The following is an 18,605-nucleotide window of genomic DNA, read 5'->3' as shown; positions in this document are numbered from 1 at the left end:
AGAACAGTCCCACACGAGGCTTATTAAAATCATCTTTCATGTAAAGATATTCATAAATATCCATGCTACAGTAGATTTCAGACTCAGCTTGTTAATTGAAAAGTAAATCTTCTATCTGTTTTGCTAACCATGCTGGCAGATTTATATTTCTCCTTATTTTTTTTTTATCAATCCTTGTATGTATTTTGTACATGCATGCAAAATACTATTTTGAGAATTTAAATATTCACTTAGATTCGTAATCAATGGGATAAGTAGAAACATTTTGCTCTTCTGTTCTGTAATTTGGTGAACACCATGAAAAGGTCATTGGTCTCCCAATTCAAGTATGGAAACTCCAATGAAATTAAGATATTATTTGGTGCTGAAATTTCCCTGTTTAGCTGTTACTAATTGCTACTGTTATCCAATTTACCAGTGACTTGCTGGCCTTGTTTTAAAAGGGACGCTTATCTCTTAACATCCTGTATTATCTCCAGGAATATAATAGAGAACACTGTTATGGTGTGGTTCATTTCAGCATTTGGCTATTTTGTTGCTTGTCTTTTAATGTTAATTTTGTATATTCATTATTATATGCAGTGTGAATTTCTGCATTGATTATTTATATGGGTGAGAAAAAAATCATTTATATTATCATAATAAATTAATTTGTTATTTACATGTCAATTTTCTATTCAGTAAAATCCTGTAAACACTCACTCACTCACTCCAGTGCTTATAAATTTCTTGTACTGAATTTTAAAAATTAATTAATTTTAATTGTGTAATATTAATTCACTTGCTTAGCAGTGTGTTTCCAGTACATATAAACAAGACATTCACCAACACTGTAAATTTTGAAAATAGAAAACATAAAAATTGGATTTTCTGTTTGTGGTTCATTTCCAGGACAGTAAGATAACAGTGTAGATAACAATAGCACATGTACAATGTGCTATTGTTATCTACACTACCAAATATACAATGCAAGAGAGTTTCAACATTGTAGTTGGCTTTGTCAGGAATAACAGTGAATAATGCTATATTCATTTATATTCAAACCAAGCACTAACTACTTTGTATAGTTTTGCATCAGTTGACTCAGGTTGATAAGATCCAGAATTCCACTACATGTTTATTATTGTAGTGAAATTCTAGATCACACGTTATTCTCGAATTTGATAGCTCTCATATTAAACTCATGTATTAGATATTAGACTCATATTAAACAAATATGTCAAGATAGATGGCAACTCCCTGGCACATTCCTTCAAAATATGCAGTGATATATCATCAAGCCACACACTCTTATTAACATCAAGTTTGCTTAATTCCCCATATACCTCTTCCTTACTCATAGTCAGTCTCTCTTTCTCATCATCTACTGCCATAAAACTCTCCATAATTCACAAGAATGAAAGACCTTTATGAAACTGCTCATTTAATATCTCAACTATATCCTCCACAGCAGTTGTCCTTATGTAACTTTCTCCAATCATTGCCATCCAAATTTTTTTTTTTTTTTTTTTTTGCTGGCTACACATTGAAAGAACTCCATAGGATTTTTTTTTTTTTTTTTTTTTTTTTGCTTTCATTAACTAATTGCTGCTTATACTGAACTTTTGCTACCTTTACCAGCCAAGTCGCTCTCCTTTCATTTTCTTTGTATTCCTCATAGAACTAATTATTACCACTCCTCCTATATTGCCTCCATAATGACTTTTTTTCACTGCATTCTTGATTGATTCATTCATCCATTTCACACCTACCTTATTTAACCTTCTGACCTTTGGAATACATTTAGACATTGCTTCTACTAGACAGTTCTTGAATATTACCCAAGTAGCATTGATCTCCCTCTTTCCATCCGACTCCTCATTCCATGCTACATCTTCAGTCTGTTTCCTGAGCTTCTCATAATCACCAGCCTTGTAGTTCCACACATACCCTTTCCTCATAGAAGTCCTCACGTGGCTGGCAACCACCCAGGTAATCACTTCATGGTCACTCTTACCAACTGGAGGAAGATTTGATACCTCATTTATAATAACATCCTCTGATGAGATGATCAAATCCAAGACCTTCAATCCTCATGTCTTTACTTCCAGTTGCTATCTTGTCATCCCAATATATATTGCTGTAATGTCACCCATAATGAACACCCCTTTTCCCATTTGCTTGGCTAATTTGCTTATACATTTCCTGGTTATTGCCCTCCACATTACGAGGTCTATGACAACATCCAAATTATTTCATTCTGTTCATCTCTATCTCACACCATGCTGTCTCAAAACCATTACCAGTATTTCTCCCTTGTATCTCTACCTTGTATGGACATAACTCTTTTTCTATTATCAATAGCACTCCACCTCCCTTTTTACCTTTTCTGTCTTCATGAAATACATCATTACCTTCAATCTCTTCCTGTCAGGATGTCATCCTCATCCAACAAGGTCTCACTTATTCCAACAATTTTTGGGCAAACAAACTCAGTTATTGCAACTTATTTTTTTCCCTTGAATCAGCTTTGACATGACTGACCAATATCCTCTCATATTTTATTTTTTCATTATAACTATGATTGTCACTTTTCTGGCCTGCTGTTTATATTCTTCATGCATATCAGTATCACCTCCATAACAAGCCATATGCTCATCATTATATATATATATATATATATATATATATATATATATATACACACACATACATATATCTTTCATTTCCCATTCAATTCACTTGGAGTAACTTAAAAATCTCCATTTCTACTTAATAACATGAACCAGAAGAACATGCATGGCTTCATTTACCTGAAATTCCTTAGTGCGTTTCAGGATCAACAAGTTGAGTATGCCAAATTTTGGTGTTCTTTTGCATGGAAAGAGCAGAATGTATTGTCTTCATTGTTTCTTTCTTCTGTATTAACATAAATAGAGACCATCAGGAACTGGCAGGGTTCCAAAAACATTGATTGATGAGGTTGAGATTCATTTATATCAAAATATCAATAAAGTTAACATTTTAAAGAAATAATAAGCACCCAAATTTTTTCAAATATTCCAATAATATGGGACGTTGTTTTTTAAGCCTACATTTGCATTAATTCCCTGAATATTTTTGGACTATCAGCAACAAGAAGAAAGGTTTCATCAAGATATCAAGGAAATGAAGTTGAACTCGGCAATTCTGATTACCAAGATGAAAGAAAGTGGTTCTCTTAAAAAAAATAAAAATAAAAAAAAAAATAGCATTTTGTGAAAATATGTAAACAATAGAAAAAAATGAAATTTTCAAAATCATCATAATTAAATTGTGAAGTTGTTATGGAGTTGTGAATATTAGAATCACCAAAGAAGATGACTTTCCTCTTGGAAAAGTTAGACTGCAGCAAATCATTTAAAGATCATGTTATAATTTTTTTTTTTTTGTATTACTATGCATACCAAGCTTCATTTGTTTCTCTAGTCTCATCGCTATTGATCATCTGATGCATTCCCTGTGACTTTTTAATCTCTTGTTATTTCCCACTTGTTCTTTTCTTTTCCACGTAGTTTTGTGAGTGGTGTTGTCATAAAACCTTTTGCATATCATACTACTGTTAAAGTAAAATCACACTTATGCACTTTATCATCCTCTCTTTTGATCTAGTCTGTTTTATTTTTTTTTATCCAAAATTACTTACATTTTGTAATGAATACATTTGACAATTCATGATTGCTTTGGAAGAAAGCAAAATTTTGTCACTCATATTTTATTTTTCTACATATTTCTCATTTAAATATTCAGCCACCATGTTTAGACACTCCTGCTGAATGTTTAGAAAAAAAAAAACAATATGTTGCTGACAGTCTGGTAGATTAATCATAAGCATAACAGCTTGTCTTGTTGCCAATATTGAATGTTGCTGTCATTTGAATATATGTCCATTTACAATTTTAAATTGCAGTGCCATAAAAATAGAATAATTCATCTTAATGTGTTACATACTTGACCAGTTTTGTTTTTAGAGTTGAAAGGTTTGATTAATGTTTTCCTGTTAATTAACTAATATTTGAATTAGGAAAGAATAACTGTCAGCATCAATATACAAATGTAGTTGACCAAATTTTATGTATTAGGAATGGTATCAGTATGTAATTTATCAAATAAATTTTGAAAGCAGAAAAACTCTGTAAAGTTATCTGTAAAAAATGTAAAGTATGTAAAGTTTAATATTCTTATTTCTTCCCTTTCTTTATTTGTTTAGAAACAGTGTCTATTTGTTATAATTGAAAAGTTGTAGTATTGATCAATTCACTTTAAAAGCATATGTTAAAATTAATGAATATTTTTTTCATTTCTGCAGGATTAGAAGTGATCATAATATTGATGATACAGTTTATGTTTTGCAAACATGGGTTGATAGAGAGAAGCATAAATACCATTCATTGGACATGGTGGTTGATGAGAGTTCAGAATACTTTCCTGATGAAAAAGGTGTTTTTGACTGGTCACCAATGCACCTTTCTCATGTTATTCAGTTACGTGAAAAGGCACTTGAAACAGCACGCAGAATGTGGGCAGATTTTGTTTTGGTATGATTACTTTTTTTTTTTTTTTTTAAATTAAACTAAATATATTTTTACAATATTGTTGCAATAAAGTGAAACAGCTTATAAGATGTTCTTTCTGAGAATGCTTGATAAACTGAATTACTGTAGCATCAGTTATAGTAATTTACTTATATAATTACTATATAATTGTCTGGTCAGACCTGTTAACAGAGTTAGTGTATTCTGCATCAGTTTTTTTAAATATATATTTCTGTTTTTGTTTATTGTTTTTTAAAAATATACAGTTTCATTTGTATTTTGATATATTTTCTCTTTTTAACATTTTTTGGAGAAAGACCATGCTTCAATATCACTTCATTATTAAAATTACTAAAATAAAGAGCCAAAAGACTTCACTTCATTATAATTATAATTTTGTCCTTTTTTTTATTAAATGTTTTTAATGTAGAAATATATTAATGATATGCATTAGTCAGTGTATATCACTACAACAGTGGCTTAGAGTTTATGACAAAAGTTGGCTGGTGGCATTTATTACCTTGTGATTTATGATTGTCATGTTTTGAATGTATAAATATATTGAATCATTAGTCAGTGCATATCACTACGAACAATAAGGGGAAATTATGACAAAATAGGTACTGGCATGATTACCTTGCCATCACCTTCTTCTGCAGCTTCTCCCACTTAAGTGGGGTCACTGTTTGTTATGAGTCTCCTCCACACCTTCCTGTCTTGGGCTGTCATCACATCCAAGTTCTTCATCTTCAAGTCCTCTTCTACCAGCTCCCTCCATCTCTTCTTTGGCCGCCCATGCTTCTGCCTTCCTTGCACATCCATCTGCATGACCCTTCTTCCCACATATTCGTCCTCCCTCCTCATCACATGACCAAACCATCTCAACCTTGCCTCCTGTATTTTCGCTCCTAAGTTCGTAACTTTCACTGTTCCCCTGACATAGTCATTTCTCAGATGATCCTTTCTGGTCACACCACACATCCACCTAAGCATTCTCACCTCTGCTACTTCCATCCTGTTGAAGTTATTTATCCTCAGGGCCACAGTTTCTATAGCATATGTCATAGCTGGCCTTACTACTGTCCTATAAATTTTGCCTTTCAGATTGATCGGCACCCTCTTATCACATAACACTCCAGCCATCTCCCTCCAGTTCCTCCAACCCGCTTGTATTCTGCATCCCACTTCCTTCTCAGCTCCTCCATCTTCTTCCACTGTTGAACCTAAGTATCTAAAGTCTCTCACCTTCCTGATGACATTTCTTTCCAGCTCCATATCTGTCTCCTGGCCACTGCCCACTGCGCAACACATATACTCTGTCTTACTTCTGCTCAGTCTCATACCTCTCTCTTCCAGTACTTTTCTCCATCTTTCCAGTTTAGTTTCCGCTTCTTCTCTTGAATCTACACACAGCAAGATGTCATCTGCATACAACATTGTCCAAGGTGCATTTTCTCTCACCTCCTCTGTTACACCTCCATCACAATATTAAACAGAAACGGACTTAATGCTGACCCTTGATGCAAGCCAACTGTTACTTGAAAACTTTCTGTCTGTCCCAAACAGGTCCGAACACTTGTCTTCACATTTCTGTACATTTCCCGCACCAACCTGACATATTTCTCCGGCATCTTCTTCTCCCTCAGACACCTCCAGACTTCTTGCCTTGGCACTCTATCGTATGCTTTCTCCAGATCAATAAATACCAGATGTAGCTCCCTTTGTTTCTCTCGATATCTTTCCATCATCTGTCGTAACCCAAAGATAGCATCTGTTGTTGATCTACTAGGCATGAAGCCAAATTGTTCCTTTGCAATCTCCACCTCCTCCCTCAATCTACCATCAAGAACCCTTTCTAGGATCTTCATTGTGTGGGACATCAACTTTATTCCTCTGTAATTTTTAGTCTTGTGCATCCCCTTTACCCTTGTAGATGGGAACAAGAGTACTCTCCCTCCATTCCTCGGGTATATTTTCCTGTTGGCAAACTTTCATGAACAGGTCCCACAGCAGGTCAATTCCCTCTTCCCCCCAGTGCCTTCCGTGCCTCCACTGGAATTCTGTCGGGGCCCACCGCTTTTCCATTCCTCATCCTCTTCATGGCCTCCGTCACTTCCATTCTACTGATGTTCTGCACCATCCCCTCAGAAGGCTGCCCATCTCCTCTGTGAGTCCTTGCATTTTCCTCATTCATCTTGCCATCACCTACATATGCTATATAAAACTGTCTCGGGTAGTCTCCTTATACATTAATGTAGAGTACAGCATTTTTGGGAGTGGAAAAAAAAAATGCTTACATTAAACATGAAAGCATATGTAAGAATGATTTTGGACCATTAAGCATAGTACTTTTTATTCTGTATTCACAGATTGCAGCAGAGGGATTGCTAAGGATCAAAGCAAAAATAATGGGCAGGACAGGAAACCTCAACAATGAATCAGAAGCTGTGGTAGGTTTTCTGATGGTTATGTAAACTCCTCACTATTTTATGTCGTATTACATTATTGGATACCTAGTCAGTCAGGAGAGGCTGGCAATATGGAATGAACCAGCCAAAATTATGATATATTGTGATGTGAAATATCATGGTAGCTGGGAGTGTTATGCAGTTAAACATGGCCCAGAGTATTTTGGGGAACCAGAACAAAAGTCATTTCACTGGAACAATCTTTGTTCACATAATCAAAGATAGGCATTATCATTCTGAGAAGTATCAAACAAATGGTGTTACTAAAATGAAGATTCAAACAATGGAGAACAGTAATGCCCAGGGAAAAGGAAGGAATTGCTATAGCATTCAACCCTAAACAGGGAGATAAGCTTCTTGAAAATTACAGGCAGATTCAAGTAGTGACATGAGCATATTTCAAAATGAGGAACTGGAGTGAAACTTATTTGTGTCTGTGATTCTACAGAAGATCATAGTAAGGAAGGAGTATAGGAAGTTTTCAGATTATTAGAAAATGCAGCTGATAAAAGAAAAGTGGTTTCTTTTTAGAAATTTAAGTATGAGCAGGAAATGAATTCCACCAAATATATAGAAATGTTCTGGAAAATTTGGAGACCTAAAATTTGAAGTTAAGTCTGTATATCAAATAAACAGTGGTATAATTTTTGACAAAACATCTTTCAAAGTCAAAGAAGATCTCAGTTATAAACGAGTAGCTCATCTAGACATTATTATTATTATTATTATTATCCAGGCCACCTGGAGTCAAAAGACTCATCATGGGAGGTCATTTTTAGGAAACACAAAGTTTATCATCCCACTCCTTGAACTCGTTGACCGTTCCTGCTCCAACCACTCTCTCAGGCAATGCATTCCAAGGTTCAAACACCCTCCATGCAAAGAAACCACTCCTCACCCTTTGGCGCACAGCCTCCTTTCGTAACTTCCAGGGATGGCCCCTTGTCATCGCTCCTTACTGCTGTTCCACCATGTGAAAGAACTCTCCAATGTCTACCCTGTAACTGCCTCTCAACAGTTTAAAAGTCTTGATCATATCACCTCTCCTTCTTCTATCCACCAAACTCTGCAGTTCACATCCCTCAGTCGATCCTCATAACTGATATTGTACAGTCCTGACACCATCTTTGTTATCTGCCTTTGTACCCTTTCCACAGTCAATTTATCCTCTTCAAATCCTGGGGACCAAATCTGAGAACAATAGTCTAAGTGTGGTCTGATCAGGGTCTTATACAACAGAATGATAACTCTTTTATCTCTGCAGGTCAGCGTCCTTCTCAGTATTGCAGCAGTCCTCTGAGTTACCCTCACCACCTTTTCAATATGCTCCCTGAATTTGTTTTCTGTCAGTCATCACCCCCAGATCTCTTGTCTCCCCTACCTCCTCCAGTTCAGCTCCTCCAATCGCGTATGCATCCTCCCATCGATGGATCCCAAACCTCAAGACTTTACATTTTGCTGCATTGAACCTACACCCCCATTCATTTGCCCATCTGTCTAATTTATTCAAATCCTCTTGCAGGGCTGCCACATCTGCATTATTACTGATAACTATTCCCAGCTTCACATCATCTGCAAACAACTGAATGTCCCCTTGCAATCCATTGACGATATCATTGATATAAAGGTTTAACAATACAGGTCCCAGTACTGAGTCCTGTGGAACCCCACTTGTAACCTTCTGCTTCCTTGATATTGTCCCACCATACACAACTCTCTGATACCTATCAGTCAGCCAATCCTGAATCCATTTGACTAACCCAACATTTAAACGCATGTGCTCAACTTAATTATCAGCTTATCATGTGGCACCCTGTCAAATGCCTTTGCAGTATCCAAAAAAATGGCAGTATATGCCTTTCCCTCATCAACTGCTCTTGTCACTTTATTATAAAAGGCATTCATATTATTAAAGCAAGAGCACTCCCTTAACAAATCCAGGTTGATTCGCACAGATAACGTTACCCTCATCTGTCTAGCACTGTATATAGTCAATCACTAATTTCTCCAAGACCTTAACAACTACTGATGACACACAAACCAGCCTATAATTAGAACTTTCAGTCTGCTTCCGCCCTTATGCAATGGCACTATCTTACCTTCCTTCCATTCCCTGGGTACCTTTCCCGCAGCCATACTTTTATTGAAAAGCCAGGTTGATGGAGCTGTCAGTTCTTTAGCACATTCTCTCAAAACCCGTGGTGAAATACCATCCAGTCCAACAGCTTTACTGGTATCCAGAGTACTCGGTATTTGGAACACACTCTCCTCTTGCACCTCTAAACCCTGAACCTGCCCTATCCCTCTAGTATTAAAAACTCCTCCAGGATGAAATACTCCAATAAAGTGCTCATTGAACAACTCCACTATGTCCTCTGCATCAGTCACTCTATTCCCATTTTTATCCTGCAATGTCATTCTTCCACAATCATTTCTTTGCCTACTGGCCACATAGCTAAAAAATTCACTAGGATTTTCTTTGGATCTTAGTGCCAATCTCTTCTCATATTCCAATTTTGCCTTCCTCACCATTCTGGTCACCCTCCTGGCCAGCGTTTTATATTCTTCGTGTATCTGTCCTCCACCCCTCTCCTTATATCTCTTCCATAATCTCTTTTTCAACTGCTTTGATATCGTTTGTCATCCACTTTACACCAAATTGTGGCCGCTTCTTCACCCATGGAATACAGCTTACTATTGCTGCTAACAAATATTCTTTCACAATTTCCCAAGCACTAATGATATCCTTGTTTTCCAATTCTGCCCTCAACGGAACTGCCCCTAGTTATACCTAAGACTTATAATTGCTCACCTTATAATTCCACATATGTTCCCTTTTCTTTGATACACCTGCATGTCTGTTCATCTTCCAAGTCAAAACCACATGGTCACTCTCTCCAACTGGTGGTAGAGATGTCATCTCACTTATTATCAGTTCTTCTGATGCTATGACCAAATCCAAAACTCTTGAACCACTTATTCCCTCTATTTCATGCTGCCGAAGACATTTGTCCCTCAAGAATTCCAGAAATTCTATCCCCTTCTTACTACTTGCATTTTCCTCTTCCCCAGCTTATACTGCTGTAGTTAAAATCTCCCATTACAATCATTCATCTTGCACTTGCCAAGCTCAACTGCCTAAACATCTCCTGGTCCCTACCCTCTGTGCTCCCTGGTTTATAACAACACCCCACTAAATATCCTGTCTTGGCCACTTCTACCTTACACCATATGCTTTCAAAACCATTTGTATCACTGCCTTCCAAAGCCTCCACTCTTAGAGGACCTAAGTCATCACTTATCATAAGCAGTACACCACCACCATGTTTTCCTTTCCTATCCTGCCGAAAAATGCTGTACCCTGCCACTTCAATTCCGGTTATTATATCATCCTCCGTCAACCATGTCTCAGAGATCCCAATAATCTTTGGCCAGGTTGATGCTATCAGCACCACCAATTCATCTCCTTTATTTCGGAGATACTTTTGGCATTAGTATAGAGAATAAAAATGTCACTGCTTCTATACCTATCATTGTCCCCTCTCGACCCCCTCCCCCTGAGATCAATGTTACCTGATGTTGTCCCCCTTCCCCCAAGCACCCATTCCCACAAGAGGCCACCCCTGCTACCATCCATCCTGGGAATTCTAGTTTCCCTGCATTGACACACTGACTCGTTCAGAAAACAGCAATCTTTCCAGATGCCTTCGTCCTTTCTCCTTCAAATGCAAGCAGTCTCTAGCATACAGTTCCCTTCTGTCCTCAAACGCCCTCCAAGCATCCACGTATTCCAATCCTTTCTTCTGACACATTCTAGCTATTATGCGATTCAGTATTGCTGCTCTTCTGCTCAGCTCGTCACTATCATACCTGGGCAACACACACACACAATCTTCCCTCTGCATTTTCTTTTGCACAAATTCAAGCAAGAATCTCAGATCTCTCGCCGCCTGATTTACACTGCCTCTCAAGTCATTCGTGCCCACCATCACAATCATATCATCCATCCTTTCACCTCTCTTAATTGCCATAGCCACATTTTCTATCATCCCTCCAGGCAAACACACCTCTGGCATCCTACCTTGCACCAGAGATCATCGAGTCTCCATACATCACACCTCTAACCACTCTGTTCCTTGATTGCTCACCTACATCTCTCACTCTCTCTCCTCTAACCCTTTCTCTCTGTGTTCCCCTACTTACCTGCTGTCCTCACATCACTCCGTCCCTGGTTCTAGCACTCCCTTGCATTCTTCTCATTTCCTTTATCTGACTGTTTCTATTCTCCCTTCCTCTATCATTCCCGTAACTCTCTCTCACTCCCTCTCTTCTACTGTTTCTATTCTCTCCTCCTCTATCATTCCCGTAACTCTCTCTCACTCCCTCTCTTCTACTGTTTCCATTCTCTCCTCTTCTATCATTCACATATGTCTCTCTCATTCCCTCTCCTATTCTCTCATCTTCTAGCATTCCCACACCTCTCTCTCTCTTGCTGTTTCTATTCTCTTTTCTAGCATTCTCATACCTCTCTCCTACTGTTTCCATTCTCTCCTCTTCTATCATTCCCAAAATTCTCTCCTCCCCTACTCTGATTCGCATTGCATTTATCTCTTCCATTCTCCCGATCTCATCTTTCATCCCATCTATCTCTCTCTCTCTGCAAGTCAGTCACTCTTAATCGAAATTCATTCTCCCAAACAAAACCATCTCCAAAACTTTCATCACGGTCACTCATGCCTTCCTCACTATCGACTATTATTTTCTCATTCATATTTCTTTTTTCATTCTCTCCTATCACACTATTCGTCTTCCGTTATTCATTTCCCGTTCCTGGAGCAACTAGGTCAGTTATCGATATATCTAATTCATTTATTTCCTCCCACTGCCTGCATTTTGCGCACATATGCACTCCCCCCCCTCTCTCACTAGCCACATATCCAAGTCCTGAGATGCATACGTGCCGCAAAGTCCCTTATTATATTACGTATAATAGTTCTTAAATGGCGGAGGACTTGGTGACACGCCATTTGCGATTACAGCTGAATCTGCCATCATTCTTTACTGCCGAGGAACTACTAAAGTAATTGTTAATTATATATAAATTCGGCCACCAATACTCCCCACTGTGACCTCGCGTTCTTGGTAACTCAAAAATAACACAATGTAATAATGAAAACTCTAGAGCAGAACCACTAAACAACACTTGTGTTACTGAGAAAAAAAAAAATGGAGCACAATTCACAAAAGGTGTATAGTGTGAATTCACAATTCACACTATACACCTTTTATAAAACACTTTCTGCACGTGCATTGCAAGTTTTTTGAGCCAATGATGATTTTGTTTTTATATGTTTAAATTCATAAATTTAAACCTGTAAATTTCTATATATGCATAGATTTCAGTGTACTGTAAACATTATAATATAATTTAATTTTATACATCATTGAACATAAAATTTAATGATTTCTGGTGGGATCCAGAGAATGAGGAGACAGAGGTCATTGCAGCTAACTCGAATATTAAAAAAAAAAAAAAAAATGAAATAGCAAACAAAACTGTGAAATGCCTGTTTTTTGAAAAATTGAAGTAAATTATATTAATAAAATAAGGAATAAAAACTGAAATATTTGACAGATCCTTTTCCCGATGTCACCTTTTCTTTCTCACCTTTGTGTTGTTTCAAATTCATAGAAGAGTAGTAAATACAGTACAGGTCTAGATAGTGACCCATCCCATAATGCATAGCAGTATATACATTTGCTAGAAAGTGTGTTGTGTATGAGTATTGAAGCAGTTTCATATAAAGAATAAAAAATGCAAACAAACATTTTTAAAAAAAGTAAAGATTTTATTTAGTTCTGATTTAAGTCTATCTTTTACTCCAAAAAAAAAAGTTTTGATTATTGTTGCAAGTGGTCAGAAAGTAAATTATTTACTTTAGAATTTGCTTTCTGAACCTTTGCTACAAGAATGATTTCTTTGAGTGGTTTATTCTTCTGAAGGAAAACATACAAAGTAGCAGTTTAATTGTTGCCCTGTTTGGCTGAGTGGTTAGCATATCTGCTCTCCAGCCAAAAGGCTGTGGATTCGAATCCTGCTGTGGACATGGATGTCTGGGATTGTCTGTGAAAATACTAGGTGGTGGACAGTAGATGGTGTTGTTGTAGATGATGCGGTTTGCTGTAGTTGTAGAGTAGGCACCCTCCTTCAATGAGTCTTTAGATTCCCTGGAGGTGTCACGTAATAATAATAATAATAATTGGGTGTCCCCACCAAGTTAGGAATGCAAATAAGTATATATATAAAATAAACAAACAAAAAAATTGTATATTTCAGCTACTGTTATTTTTTAAGCTAAATCTGGAATGCTTCTCAGCTATTATTCATGACTTTGAGATAACCCCCAAAAACCAATCGTAGCAAAGAGTATTACAGTTCTCTCTTTCACATGATGAAAATAAATAATACATGCATCAAATTCCTGATGTTGCACAAGATACTGTGATAGTGCTGCATGACTAAGTTTATAGTGTTATTAATTTCTTATCAGCTATTTTCCTTCAAATTAATCTACTACTCACCAGAACTCCAGTTTTGCAGAGCTTATATTTTGAGCCTCCAATGCAGTTTTCTAATGGCATCAATCCACCTATATCTTGGTCTTCCTCTGGCTCTTTTCCCTGTATCAATTTTTTTTGCTAAATTTCTTCTTACAAGTGGCCATATCATCATAGATTAGCTCAGCTCATATATTCTTGAATGCAATAATGTCAAGTTCCTTATCATTTTTAATATGATACTGCCATTAATGCCATCTGTTTACTTCCTCTGATTTTTCTCAAACTCACATATCTGTGTTCTCTAGTAACATGAAATCATCCCCTTGTCTTTTATTCTAACTGCTGACTTACAACTTAACCACTTAACCAACCATGTAGCATCATGCCATGTATCTTTTCCAGTTCTACAGAACTTAAATGCAAATCCTTGTTACATTCCCATTATTTTTGAACTGTTTGTCCTAAAGTGAAAATATGATCCTGACAGCCCTTGTTTGGGCTTAACCGCAAAATTGTTCTTCCCAAGTTTCTCTTCACAATTTTCCTATTTTCAAGTATGCTTGCATAAATCTTAACTAGAACATTACTTAACTGTAATTGTTAAGTAATGTTCTAAAAAAAAGGGAAATAAAATTGAATGCAACAATTACTTAACTGTAATTGTTGCATTCAGTTTTATTTCTCCTTTTTTATATAGATAGGTACTATTAAGCACTCTACTCTACTCAGCCAGAATTAAACCTAAATAAGTCTTCTAAATTGTGTAGTGTAGCCACTATGAAACTTTTATACTTTCATATGTGAGCATTTGTGGTCATATATAATATACTTCAGCTACTATTTCATATTTTCAGTTAATGGTTTCTAATGACTTTTTTTAACCTGAAGTATTGCTACCACTATTCTATCATTCCTTGTTTTATTTAAGCCTGTCAGAGTAATTGCTGTAGACATCCAACATATATTTCATTTTTTGTAAACCCTAGATCAAAGGCAGATACCATAGATATAAGAGTTCTGAGAAAGATTAGGAGAATATGATACTGCCAATGATGCCATCTGGCATCATTGTAGTATCATATTAAAAAAATGAGGATATCAGGAAAGAACTTGACATAGTTAACATTCAGGAATATGTTAGCAGAGCTGATCTTGGGTGGTATGGTCACTTAAACTGAACGCAAGAGGGAAGGTTAGCAAAACAAGTATTTTTTTGCCAAGATAATAGGGAAATTAAATACCTAGAGAAGACAAGGATTTAGGTGGATTGATATAGTAAGAAGTGCCTTGGAAGGCTGAAATATATGATCTGATAATATTGGAATCTTGTCAGATAGATTAATTTGGAGGAAAATTGTCAATAGGTAGTTAGTATCACATGAAAAGGTTACATCATTACTATAATATCATGTATCCCCCCCCCCCCCACCTGAGGATGATCATAATGATGAAATTTGTTTTTGTAACAGTTTATTTGTAGAATTGCCATTCATTTAATTGCTCGGTAAATTGTTTCACAAGAAACCACAGGATTGGAACTTGGAATGTTAGAAGTATGATCCAAGGTAAGCTGAAAATAAAGATGGAAATGGAGCGCAAGAAACTGGATATATTGGGAATAAGTGAAGTTAGATGGACAGGAATGGGCCATTTTCAATCAGGGGATGGCGTATCTTTCTTACTCAGGAAAAAGATGCTAGGTATGTATTAGATTATAATCCAGTGAGTGACAGAATTATTTCTCTCAGAGTGAGTGGACATCCAATAAATATAACCATCATTCAGGTTTATATACCTACTACAGAGGCACCAGAAGAAGACATTGAAGAATTTTATGGCAATTTACAAGAAGAGTGATAGATGCAACACCAAAGCGAGATTTATGGCTACTTATCGGAGATTGGAATACAAAAGTGGGAGAGACTGAGGAACAAGGAATAACAGGTCGTTTTGGTTTAGGTATTTGTAACACTGCGGGGAAGAGACTAGTTAAGTTTTGTGCAGAGAATTCTTTGTTTGTTACTAACATCTGCTTTAAACAGCACAAAAGAAGATTGTGCACATGGATATCACCTGATGGACACAGAAATCAAACTGACTATATACTTGGATAAAGAAGATGGAGAAGTTGCAATTCAGTCTGTGAAGACTTTTCCAGGTGCAGACTGCGGAACGGACCATGAGTTATTAGTAGCTACGCTGGATGTGAAATTACGCAAACTGAAAACAACACAAATGTTGATTAGATATGATCTTAGAAACATACCAGCTGAATACAATATTAGTATACAGAACAGATTCAATTGGTTCTCTTTCACACACTCAGTTTGTGTGAAAGAGAACCAGATGAACTATGGGAAGAGATTAAAGATATAATTAAAACAGAAGCAAAGAAGAATATTCCAACAGTTTGTAAGAAGAAGTCCAAATGGCTGTCAGAAGATGCCATCAAAACTTCTCAGGAAAGGAGGAAAATGAAGGCCATAGGAAATTTGCAGGAAGTACGGCATTTGAATGCAGAGATTCAACGACAAGCCAGAAGAGACAAGGAAAAATACTTTAACTAGGAATGCCAACAAATAGAAGACCCAAACAAGAAAGGAAAAACAAGAGAGCTTTTCAAAAAGATCAGAGAACTAACAGGGAAGTTTAGTGCCAAGTAACAATATTGAAAAGTAAACACAAAGGATATCTTACAGAAGCTGCAGACATCAAAGAAAGATGGAAAGAGTATACAGAAGCCCTTTACAGAAAGGACTCCAAAATTACTGAGAAATTTGAAGAGCAGGATTATACGCAGGAGCCAGTACCATTGGAGAGTGAAGTGAGGTGGGCACTGCAACAGCTATCCAGTAAGAAAGCACCAGGAGGAGATGGAATACCCATTGAGCTGCTCAAAGCCCTGGGAGAAGAGGCAGTTAAAATCCTAAGAGCTCTATGTCAGCGAATTTGGATCACAACTACATGGTCTAGGGAATGGAAAAAATCAGTTTATATACCTTTATTGAAGAAAGGCAATGCAAGAGAGTGTAAAAATTACAGAACTAAAGCACTGATTTCTCATGCAAGTAAAGTCTTACTTAAGATCATTCAGAAAAGACTGGAACCATTCATGAAGAGAGAAATGCCAGATGAACAGGCATGATTTCGAAAAGGCAGAGGAACAAGAGATCAAATTGCCAGTGTGAGATGGATAATAGAAAGAGCACAGGAATATCAAAAGAATGTCTACTTTTGTTTCCTTGACATAGCAAGGCTTTTGACTCTGTAGATCATGTGAAACTGTGGAATGTGTTAAGAATATTTTATCTCTGTACCTGTTTAACTCTTACAGCGAATACATTTTAAGAACTCATATTTGTAGATTTAGGGACTCATAAACACACGTGTTGAACAGATTATTTTATTAATTACAAATAAAATAAAACTTGACGTTTCAACCTCTATATCGAGGTCATCATCGGAAGAATACAACTGTATACAGAACCAAGCTACATGCTCATGCTTTCTATACCAGTAAACTAAATCTACGTAGTTAATAAATCTTTTTTCTAGCCTGACCTCTAGTGATAGAAAATAAAAATAAATAAAGAAAGAAATAAAATTATAAAAAAAAAATATATATTAAAAAAAATATTTAAAAAAATAAATAAATAAAATAAATAAATAAATAAATATATATATATATATATATATATATTATAAATAGATAAATGCAACTACAATAAACTGTTGTTAGAGTCCTCATGTATTAATATTCTGGATAGTTACAAAATGATTTCTTTCAGTTGCTATTGAATGTTCTAAACACTTCACCAGGTCACCAGTTGTCTTCTTGTAGTGGGAATTTTTCTAATGCTGGTTTAGGATGTTATACAAGTTGTAGATGGGTCCTCCACATTCTTGAAATGGTGAAGCCATCATTTTTGTTGAGATTTGGGTTGTCTTTGAGCATTTCACAAGACTCTTTAAATTTTCTCTCAAACCAGGTTTTGGTGCGGTGTAGGGACTTGGTATTTTTCCAGTCAATTCTGTGGTATGTTTGGAGTGCATGGTCAGAAAGGCCTGTTTTACCGAAGTGGAGGTATTTAATGTGTCGTTTGTGTTCGTCTTGTCTGATTGGGATAGTTCGCCCTGTTTCCCCTATGTATGGTATGTTACATGTGCAGTGTATTTTGTATACCCCTGGGTGTGCTAGGTGTGGAAGAGGATCTTTAGAGGAACTGAGTAGGTGTTTTAGCTTATAGCTTAAAAAATTCCACTGTCCTGTTAGACCGTACGACATACATAGAAAAAATGAACCAGTTAATATCGGACCATAACACCTAACAAATGGTTAACTACAACCCCACAAAACGTAACAAAAAGAAAACAACTGAATTAATCAAATCCGTCCACACATGGCCCGAAGAAATGACAAAAAAATTAATACCTCAGTATGCCCGTGCGCCCAGAATTTATGGCCTACCAAAAATACACAAATCTGGCACACCGCTTCGCCCGATCGTTGAAGGAATTGACAGCCCAAATTATCACTTAGCAAAAAAATTAGCTGCCACACTCAAGGAATTGGTAGGTCAGTCCCCTTCCTACATAAAAAATATACAACATTTCATCAGTAAAATCAAAAACATTACACTCACCGACCAAGATTTATTAGTCAGCTTTGACATAACTTCCCTTTTCACCAATGTCCCAATCAATGACACGATCTTGCTCCTACAGAACATATTTCCACATGACATCACGGCCCTTTTTGCCCACGTACTCCGCTCCGGATATTTCGTATGGCAAAACAATTTTTACCTTCAAAAAGAAGGTATACAGCCATGGGCTCACCACTTTCTCCCCCAATAGCTAACTTTTATATGGAAGACTTTGAGCAACGTGCTCTAGAGACAGCATGTCTAAAGCCCAAAATTTGGCTCAGATACGTCGACGATATTTTCGCCATTTGGCCCCACGGCCACGAAGCTCTAAATACATTCCTTAGCCACCTAAACAAACAACACAAACGTATCCA

The 18,605-nt window shown here is 36.6% G+C and overlaps 1 protein-coding gene across 1 annotated transcript in view; it reads left to right on the top strand.

The window, feature by feature from the left end:
* The window catches only part of LOC150095481 (glycosyltransferase 25 family member-like), a 218,152-nt gene that overhangs the window by 18,428 nt on the left and 181,119 nt on the right, over nucleotides 1-18,605 (top strand). The window contains exon 2 of the mRNA XM_090410197.1: nucleotides 4,328-4,556. Coding sequence (XP_090266323.1) covers nucleotides 4,328-4,556 — 229 coding nt within the window. The remainder of the gene's footprint in view (nucleotides 1-4,327; nucleotides 4,557-18,605) is intronic.

Source organism: Typopeltis vanoorti, chromosome 20, assembly GCF_054136105.1.
Source record: "Typopeltis vanoorti isolate ZY-2024b chromosome 20, IOZ_Tvanoo_1.0, whole genome shotgun sequence".
Lineage (NCBI taxonomy): Eukaryota > Metazoa > Arthropoda > Arachnida > Uropygi > Thelyphonidae > Typopeltis > Typopeltis vanoorti.
This window is presented reverse-complemented; position numbering and strand designations above follow the sequence as displayed.